This window comes from Bidens hawaiensis, unplaced genomic scaffold (assembly GCF_021521415.1).
Source record: "Bidens hawaiensis isolate Kalapana, Puna unplaced genomic scaffold, B.hawaiensis_p1.1 tig00020919_1, whole genome shotgun sequence".
Taxonomy (NCBI): domain Eukaryota; kingdom Viridiplantae; phylum Streptophyta; class Magnoliopsida; order Asterales; family Asteraceae; genus Bidens; species Bidens hawaiensis.
This window is the reverse complement of record NW_027493230.1, coordinates 37,222-47,001: the sequence shown is the minus strand read 5'-3', so window position 1 is coordinate 47,001 and position 9,780 is coordinate 37,222. Positions and strand designations below refer to the sequence as shown.

The 9,780-nt window shown below is 33.4% G+C and overlaps 2 protein-coding genes across 2 annotated transcripts; both read right to left on the bottom strand.

Annotated features, from left to right (window-relative positions):
- Nucleotides 1-4,135: 4,135 nt before the first annotated feature.
- LOC143562189 (high mobility group B protein 14-like) lies at nt 4,136-5,936 on the bottom strand. The gene is made up of 6 exons (XM_077050073.1): nt 5,872-5,936; nt 5,619-5,777; nt 4,939-4,996; nt 4,813-4,857; nt 4,581-4,661; nt 4,136-4,446 (listed from the first exon to the last, which is right to left on the bottom strand). The coding sequence occupies exons 1-6, from the start codon at nt 5,934-5,936 to the stop codon at nt 4,396-4,398; spliced, it is 459 nt and encodes a 152-aa protein (XP_076906188.1). The 3' UTR covers nt 4,136-4,395.
- A 1,729-nt stretch (nt 5,937-7,665) lies between these two features.
- Nucleotides 7,666-9,478, bottom strand: LOC143562188 (uncharacterized). The gene is made up of 10 exons (XM_077050072.1): nt 9,361-9,478; nt 9,227-9,278; nt 9,087-9,157; nt 8,939-9,003; nt 8,821-8,865; nt 8,647-8,727; nt 8,501-8,568; nt 8,359-8,407; nt 8,118-8,278; nt 7,666-7,768 (listed from the first exon to the last, which is right to left on the bottom strand). The coding sequence occupies exons 1-10, from the start codon at nt 9,476-9,478 to the stop codon at nt 7,699-7,701; spliced, it is 780 nt and encodes a 259-aa protein (XP_076906187.1). The 3' UTR covers nt 7,666-7,698.
- Nucleotides 9,479-9,780: the final 302 nt, after the last annotated feature.

The window sequence follows — 9,780 nt, the reverse complement described above, 5'->3', positions numbered from 1 at the left end:
TATAATATATATGGAACTGGAGGTGAACGTTGAATGATCTTATATAAATTGCAATATTGTACAGAGGGAATGGAGCATTTCACTTCAGTTTTGATTTTAAAACACTTGTTTATATTGCCATTTTTGAAAACCATGGGAAAACATTATGTTGAAAGTAATCAAGTCATACCTTCTAGTTGTGGTAAAGATATTATCTCTAATAGTTGAAATCTATGACCATGAGGCTATGACCTTTTTAGATGTGTTGCTACTCAGGTGATCCACTATTTGACAAACAGGGGCCGTCTTTCTATCTTCCAAGCTAGAGGAAAGGTTTATCGGCATCCTACTTATCAGTGTCTTGCTATTAGTGATATTTTACTGGGTAAATTTGTTTGTTAAACTCTTTATAACTCTTATATATACACACTCCATCCGAACAAAACTCTTAGATTGCCAAGGCCAATGTTCAAATGTGACCGGTACAACCTAGGGGTGTGAACCTAAACATGAACACACACCCATACTTTTTTATTGATGTCCAAAATATCAACCCTAAGCAGACATGTTTAATGTTGTGTAAGCTGAACCCGATATGTTTAACCTATTTATTTAAGCGTGTCAGACGGATTAACAAGTGGTAATCATGTTGTAAACATGTTAATCAGGTTGGTGGATTGTATAAAATCGGTTAGACGAGCAAAATTATCGGTTAGCGGGTCAACCTAGTAATTAAATGGGTTAAATATGCCCCTTGGGCACGGCCAATTTGATTAAACATGTCAACCTAATACTATTAAAGGACTAGATATGACAACTCTAAACTTGACTATTTTCTTGTCGTGTTTCGTATCATGTCGGAAATTTTCATCTATTCCAGCCACTACGTAATTCCTCCTTTTAATTCTAGTTTGTTGCTAGCATTGATGCATTTGCAGTTTGTTTAAACAAAATGAGACTGCATAGGTCCCACAGCAATAGATATTGAAGTTTTTACAACATACTATTGAAAGTGTCATTGTATTTTGTATTGCATTAATGTGGAAATATTATTCACAGACATTAAAGGTATACATATGGTATATGATAACACACCTCATTCTTAGTATACATGTCCTCACAATTCACTAACATTACATGAATAATACTGCCACATGGCTCACGTTATTGAAGTCATTTAATAACATAAAAGGAAAGAAGAACAGCCTTTATAATGAACGATTGAGTTAACGTGTAATCATCACAAATTTCGCATCTCTTGGACGGAGTTGTAAAACGTTATGCAACACACAAAGCAGGAGCAAAAAAAAAGGCTAGATATGTCGTAACAAACGTTTAGACAAAACCAAATTTGAGAAACCATATCTACCTATATTCTAATAAAGTAAAATAATTATGGACACTTGTCATCTTTTGGTTAATTTTCACAATACTTTTCCCTCCAAAACCAATATCTTAATTAACCCTAATATATGTAATAGATCAATAAATATTCGCTTTCCTTTTGTACTCAATTTATATTATATCTATACATTTTTATACAAATAAATATAACGTATTATTTACTATGTATTCAAAAATACAAGGTGAAATCAAAAAATCAACAATAAACCATGTTTGTCAAAGATGGAAAATAATATAATTTCAAATGTTATCAACATATTGTACTATGTATATTATAGAAGATTGTAAAGAAAAACAAAACCCGAATATGTTTTCATTTTACAAAGTAACATTTTAATCATTAAATTATAAATATATGCTTAAGAACGTTGTATGGAAAGCATGTCATGCAAAACTATGCTCAAATGAAGCAAAATATTCACAAACTAGAATGAGTTAACATGCTATTTTTTATGTTGTCATTATGACAAAGTCGATAAGCTCCCTGAAATTTATCAAGATCTTTTTCATGGTGTAGCTCAGAAAAACATAGTTTTTGAAGAACATCCGTCGTTACAATTTAATGTTCTACTTTCCTTCGATGGGTGGTAAATTGATAAATATATCAACAAAGGTAACACTTATTCTATATTTAGGTTGAGTGGTTAGATGCTATTCTTTGAGAAGTCTTATTCCCGAAATTGGTTAATAACCAAAATTCTTTCAATTATACACATATGACACTAAGAATGAAATTTTCAATAGAAAGAGCGTTATCGGGTACATTTTTACACGTGCATTTTTTTATTAAGTTCATTTAAAAACATATTTTGTGATATATATAATTTATGTATACATAGCATAGATACAAGCATAGATGCAATACATTTTTTCATATATGTTATGTAATTATTTGTTTTATTTGTAATTTTATAATTTAAATTAATTATCTCGTGTGTGACACGGGCTCTAAAACTGGTATTATCATATATACATGTGATATTATATAAAACTACATCACATAACAAAAAAAAATAATAACCTATAATCTAATATTAAAAAAAAGTTGAAAGATTAATTTTTGGAAGTTATTTTGTCCCCTAATATAGAGTTGTGTTGGGTTTTTCTATTTTTAGTGTGGGATAGTTACTTCTACTAAACTTTTCTTTATCATTCTTGCTTTATATTATTATAATATTCTAGATTATTTTATTAATTTACTTATATAATCAGGGTGTAACAAATTGTCCAGTCTGGAAGACAATGGCCAAATGGAATACAGATAGTTTTAACAGTTTGCATTAGACACCACTCACTGTCAAATGATTATGCCTTTGCTTTAAAAACAATATTACCTATGTGATTAGCTGTTAGATTCCTCTCTTAATCCCCACTAAACCACCTCTATAAAACCCATTAATCTCACTCACTCACTCACTCACACAAACTACTCAAAACTAATCTCTACAATTTAATATAACACTCTTTTAACAAATGGAAACCATTAAGCTAGCCACTTCTCTCACCATTACAATCATGGTCCTCATGGTTTTGACCAGCTGTGGAACCATGGCTCAGGAGCTTGGGGCCGCCCCGGCACCTTCCCCATCAATGGAGAGCGCTGGAATGGCGTTACAAGTGCCAGCTATGCTTGCAGTTGTTGTGTCTTTCGTGGCGTGTTTCTTCTAATGTGTTGCATTTAATTTGTCTAGTATCTTTCTTATCATGAAACTGTGCTGTTTCGTGACTACTTTGATGTTTCAAATTTGTATTACTAGAGTTTTAACTCTTTGTTTGACATGAGATGATGAAGATTTCTATAGTTCTTGTGGTTGCTAGGTTGTAGAGTACTCTTTGAGAGATCGGTTTGAACACTGCATAACTCCATTTTAAGACATGCTTTAACTCATTCGTAGATATGCGCGTCTGATTATCACCAATGCATGAGCTTGACATAGAGCAGAATTAGAAATAACAACAAAATACTCGAGGAAAATCTGATAATATTCAAAACATAGACTAGAGAGTAAATCCAAATTTAAGAGGTGGTGTCTAATTTGGATTACTCAAATCAAAGATTCACACGGTTTATACATAGAAAAGGGAAAAATCTAGAACTCGTAAACTTTTGGAAAACCGCCAACATTGAGATCGATGCTCAGACGATCAATTTTTTATCCAAAAGTTGGGACAAAACGCCTATGGCTGTTTGCTCAATGAAAGAGTTCCACTAAGATGTCTTGGCTTATTACTTTTGGGTTCTGTAACTTCATACATACCTAACTTATGTCCTTTATAATCTAGTAGGTTTAAGTATAAGTCTAGTAGTCTGCTAGTTCTTTAGTTTAGTTTCAACTTTCATGATAGAAAAATATAATTGGAATCATTGTCACAAATTATTCAACCACTGGGTCCATGTCTCCCAGATGTATAGCCTGGCTCCACTACAACATCAGGACAGATCTCGATCAGTAGACCTGTTAACGGCTAGACAACATGATAAACGACATAAAATGCGTACTCAGAGCAACGCGGGGGGGAGGTATATAAACAACTCTACTCAATAGAGAGCCGCATTGATTTCTCTGAACTACCATCACATAGGAACAACATTATATAGCCTTTACATATGAAATGAAGCCTGAAATGAAGAGAGAGCAATGCACCACCACTCCACTACTTGCATGTGTTAGCATTGTTTGTCTACATGGTATTGACAGTAGGAGCACATGTACGAGCACGTATCACAGGGACGTTTGCATGTGACTGGCTATGATCTAAAAAGCACATGCATGCTTGATTCCGAAGAAACCATTACAAAATATTGTATTGGTTTCATTAAACCGATAGCAGCACAAAGCAATGTTAATAAAAATCCCCATTTATGTTCCGGTTCTATTTCTTCTCCAATCCACAATGTACACAGAGGATGATTTACAAGTACTTTGTACCGAAAGACATGTTTCAATATTTCACTGTACAAAATACCTGTCACAGCTACATAGAATCTCTACAAGGTCAAAAGCAACATAGTCATGCATCGTAATCCGAGTCGTCATCAGACTTATCATATTCCCCGTTTTCCTGAAATAATATATTTGTCGATGAGTATAAACACAAATGCTGCAATACACAATACAGCAATTATATACTTATAATATATTATCATGCTAATAAGCTACAACAAGACGGTAGTTACTTTGAGAAAACATGCGTACCTGTTTTTTAACATAGTCTGCTAAAGCTTTCTCAAACTTTGCTCGTTTCTCTGTTGCAATATCATAGTACTGGACCTTCTCCTATAATAAACACCATCAAGAGTTTTAACTACACATAGTTATGCATCTAGTAAAAATTTTTAAAATGGATGTTCTTCATCAGTTGACAAAGTTATTGTTGGTTAATGTTATGTAAAACAGCTTAAGATATAAATTCAAAACAATACAAAACCTCATAAGTCATAATCTTCCACTTGTCTCCACAAGCCTTGCCAATCTGGTAAATGAGTTAGTAAACACAAATAATATCACTTTGAGAAGTTAAAGAAAACAATGAAATAGAGTTAAGTGTATGCACCTCACGCATTGACCTGACATTTGGATTTTGCTCTTGAAATTCCTTACGAAAATCCTCCCTTAAATAATTGAAATTGTTGGAAATCAGGTCCAAGACTAATTAACTTCCTAAACATATTATGGCTCAAACTCCTACTTCCTGGACTTTCAAACTAATAAGATAAATGTAGGTCCCTAGATGGATTTTGACGAGACTAATACGAAATATCAAGGGTGACGAATCCCCTTGATTAACAATAACAAGCAATAAACGAGTAGAACAGTCACACAAATACTTCAAACACTTGTTGTATTGATTAAAAACTGACTACAATCAATACTTGAACAAAACCTGAACACCCTTGTTTGTTAACTCAGGATACATAAGCATAAACATGAACGACATGAAATATAAACGTATTACAAACAACTATCTATTAACTAATGTCACCCGAGATGCATCAGCAATAAACATGCAAATAAACAAACTTACTAACCGATAACTCGAAACATTCCAAGTATTAATAAAATACTAATTATAATTAATCTGGCTCTTTCACTTAGCCCCTTCAGCTTTCTGTTTTAACTCGTTTCAAAGAGAAATCATAAAACAAAAAGAAACCCTAATTATAATTGAACAACATATGCAGTGCAGGGTAATAAAGTAAATGATAGCATAGAATTGAACAGAGAGAAACATACAGGAAATAGAAGAAGGCTGTGGGTGGCTTTTTAGGTTTATTAGCATCATCTAATTTCTTCTTCTTATTCTTATTTGCCCCCATTTTAGGTCTCTTCTTTTCGGTACTAATTTCTTTTTCTTTCATCGTCACAGTTGGCCTTGGCCTCAACGCCATTTTCCTGTAAAATTGAAAAAGGAGGAACCAGTTACGAAAAAACAACTAAAACATTACTGAAATTGTGATTATTATAATTATTAATTTGAAGATACCACCTATGAGTGTGAGGTGTTGTGGTAGGAGATTCAGCAGTTGCGGAAGATGAAGGTGTCTTCCCCATGGATGGAAGGTGTATGCGTCTGCCACGATAGTATAAAAGTTTGCTTGGGAAAATAGGTACAGACTACAGAGTAAAAGACAATACTTCATTTGTAGTCAACAAAGGGGTCAGTCGGTAAAACTCAAGTGTTGGTAAAACCCAACCGTTTTCGATCCCGGGCGTTGAAACAGTGAGTCTACGGGAATTTGGTCAGTCACGTTCGTTATACTACCGGAACCGAAAAAATATTGGCGTTCTGTCTGTTTTCGTTACGTTTATTATGATGACTGAACTAAAAAACAAAAACAAAATTTGTGGGCCAGTTCGGTGCCGCCAAATGGCCCAATAGGGCACTTGCGACACCAAACTTGTCATTTGTTATATAGCATAATTACATTTGGGTTAGGGAATGGACTAGAGTTTAAGGGTGTAAACAAGCTAACATGCTCAACCTCAAATAAAGTTTGTTTAGTTATTGAGCATGAGCTCGAGCCTTATAATGGATGCTCATTTAGGTTTGTCGAGTTTTATCAAGCCTTATTTATTTTTATTTCTTTTTTTTTTCTTTTTTGGACTTCTATGTATTAATTTACAGTACACAACCTCGTAAGGTACAACACGAGTTCAAGATGAACTAAGCCTAGTTTAAGGTTTTTCTCAAAATACATGAAAATAATTAAAAAGGTATATATATATATATATATATATATATATATATATAAATTAGTAAATAACAAGCAAGTCGAGCTTGAAGAAACAACTCACAACCGAGCTCGTGCTTTAGAAAAAGAACTTGAATTGAGCCGAACTTGAGCCTAGTCAAGCTCACGCTCGGCTCGTTCACACCCCTAGTGTAAAACCCACACCATGGTGGGCTCCACTCCTGATAAGGCTTGACGAGCTAGCAAAGCTTAACTTATTTATAACCCGAAGAAAGCTGAATTATCTCGCTTGTGTTAACGAACTAAAACGTTGAGCTCGAGCTCGACCGCCAAAAAACTCAAGTTAGTCTGTAGTTCGTTGAGCCAGCTCGTTTGATTTTGTGTTTTCAAAGTTTGTATTTTTAATACTTATTGATGTGTGTGTATGTAATATTTTTTTTATAAATTAGGGTTGTGTTAAAATTTGTGCTTTAATTTAAACAAGCGAGTCAACAAGAAAACGAGAGCTTACCTTGGCTCAGGATCGGCTCGTTTACGAGCCGAGCCTATGCAATTTCAAGCGAGAGTTTTTGCAAACTTTTTTTAGCAACTCTAGTTTTGATCCCTCACAAAGCCATAATTCATGAAAACAAGTTATAAGACATTCGTCCTGTGTTCATTTGCAATACTAAAAATGATAAAATCAATGTTTTGAATGTCGGATCAATTGAATGAAGCAACAAAAGATTACATGTGCATAAATCGGATCGGATGTTATTTACTACTATAAACTAATCTAACAATCTTCTATCAATTTTTCATTCCAACTCTTAGCAAGCAAAGTAGCAAACTAAACAGTTATAACTACATCAGAATCATGATTAAAATCAAACTGTTAACACATGGTTTCAACTAGAAACACTCTGTCCAATGCTGTTGGGTAACATAATACATAAACCAGATGCTATGTTAATCAAAATATTGTATACAATAATCTCATAAAACAATAAAATAAACAAAACCCTGGTATGATGATGCAAACCTCTGAAAGGATTGTTTACCAACATCAATAAACTTTAAAAAAAAAAGTACACAAAAATTTAAAACTACTATTAGTCGACTGCAAATATCTTCCCGGTTGCCTATTTGTTAATCTTCCGCAAAGTGTTTACATATGTATAACTTGAAAATGATACAAAAAGCTTTCTAAACCTGAAAATATGCACAAATGTTAGTGAAATTTGGACAAAAAAGAATAAGAGTAAAGTGCCATTTTCGTTCTTGTGGTTTGGCAAATAATGCGAATTTAGTCCAAAAAGTTTATTTTTTGCATATGGACCCTCCACGTTTCTCAATTCTTGCCAATTACATCCAAATCACTAACCTCGTTAAATTTAATCGTTAAGTCAGGGGTAGACATGTCTTTTCACTAGTTCTTTATTATATGAGTAAAGTGCCAAAATCGTCCCTGAGGTTTGGTCATATTTGCGAATTTCGTCCAAAAATATTTTTTTGCCAAACCACAAGCTCTATAGCACAAGTGTCAACTTATGATACATACCATACCCATTGACTCAAGTGTTGTGACATCGCAGCATAACTGCGACGTGGATATTCATTTAGCACACAATGCATTTGTCCATTTAAAGAACTTTGAGCACTCCATAAAGAAAACCATATATCAATTGGCCCACTGTACTTGCGGATTATGTTAGTACTCACCTGAGGGAACACACACGGCATGTTGAAAAGTCAAACATAAGAGAAAGTCAACCATTAAAAAATGGGAAAGAAAAATATACCAGTTCCCATGCTTCAATATCTTCTTGTGCAGCATCAAGCAGAAACCTTCTAAAAGGAGACCAATTATTTATATAATAATTTCTTAAATCTTAACTGCTAATTTAAATTTGCAGAAAAGTTTTATACAACAATGACACTTACCGCACACCATGGTGTACATCGCGGTGATTACAGTGACCTGATACACCATAGTTATCAAAAGTAATTATCTGCAACAAATTATATAAGGTTAACTTTTATATGTTATAAAACGTGAAATGCAAAAAATTAGAGAGATCGGAACTTACAATGTCAATTGCGTGATCATTAATTTTCTTCTCAGCAATCTTTGATAGCAAACTCGTATTCCATATTTTCCCAAAACCATCCTGAAGATAAATTCAAACAGGTATTAATATATTATTCATAGGCAAGAAATAAAAAACAGATTAATATTTTTTTTAGTAGCAAAAGAAATAAACCTGAAAATCTGGATGATCCATTACTGTCACTTGTTGAATGGGAACCTGTATGACCAAGTAACTATCATAAGCAACAAAATTAAACTTATACATAATATTGTGTAACAAAATATATCACCTTAAGGACAGCAGAAGCTCTATAAAGCTCTTCTTTTCTAACATTTCCCATATTATCCGCGTTACCTGCAAGCCAATTAACAAAACACAACATCAAATACATGCCACATTGGCAACTCTTATAGTAATATAGTTACACAATATATTACCAGTTGACATGCATAATATGTGCACGTTATGCCCTCTTGAAGTCAGCCAATTGATTGTTGGTGAAAAGAACCTGCAAATAATATAGTTCAATACCATAAAGTCAATAATAAATTTGAAAGAGTATTATTATAATTCATACATGGATTCATCATCGGGATGGGCGATGACTAGCAGGACGTTTCTCTTTTCAGCTGATACATTCAGAAAACAATTATTAAAGTGTAATATAAGTTAAACGTTACAATAGCAGCATATGTATCTGGGATCACTGACCAGTGTTGTTTAAGAAGGAAGATTGGTACGAGTAAAATGATGATGCATGAAGGATGAATTTGCAGAGTGAAGCTAACCAGATAAGAGCTACCGAAGTAAATAATATGAACCATTCCATCTTCTTAGTAACTCCTACATAGAGAGTTATTAAAATAAAATTTGGTTGATTAATTGGAATTAAAAAATTGGTAATGCGTGTTGATTTGAATTGCCAAATAAGACGCATAATTATAATTATAGATAGATTCAAGAGCTTAAAAACCCTAGTTTGCAATTGCAATCGGAAGTGTACAAACAAAGCAGGTAGTTTGGCAATTAACATACCTGATCGGAAAGACTACATTAAAAGCCAAACTGATCTGTAATCACGGAATCTAACAAGTGAATAACCAGCGAATCGAACCTGCGAGCGATCAAAGA

Excerpts from the sequence above, each read along its gene's own strand:
- LOC143562189 (XM_077050073.1), bottom strand. The coding sequence starts at position 5,936 with ATGGGGAAGACACCTTCATCTTCCGCAACTGCTGAATCTCCTACCACA. Across the intron at positions 4,662-4,812 it reads GGAAGATTATGACTTATGAG|GAGAAGGTCCAGTACTATGA; the intron begins GTTTTGTATTGT and ends TGTTTATTATAG. Across the intron at positions 4,447-4,580 it reads CAGACTATGTTAAAAAACAG|GAAAACGGGGAATATGATAA; the intron begins GTACGCATGTTT and ends ATATTATTTCAG.
- LOC143562188 (XM_077050072.1), bottom strand. The coding sequence starts at position 9,478 with ATGGAATGGTTCATATTATTTACTTCGGTAGCTCTTATCTGGTTAGCT. Across the intron at positions 9,158-9,226 it reads CATCCCGATGATGAATCCAT|GTTCTTTTCACCAACAATCA; the intron begins GTATGAATTATA and ends TATTATTTGCAG. Across the intron at positions 8,728-8,820 it reads TGGATCATCCAGATTTTCAG|GATGGTTTTGGGAAAATATG; the intron begins GTTTATTTCTTT and ends ATTTATCTTCAG.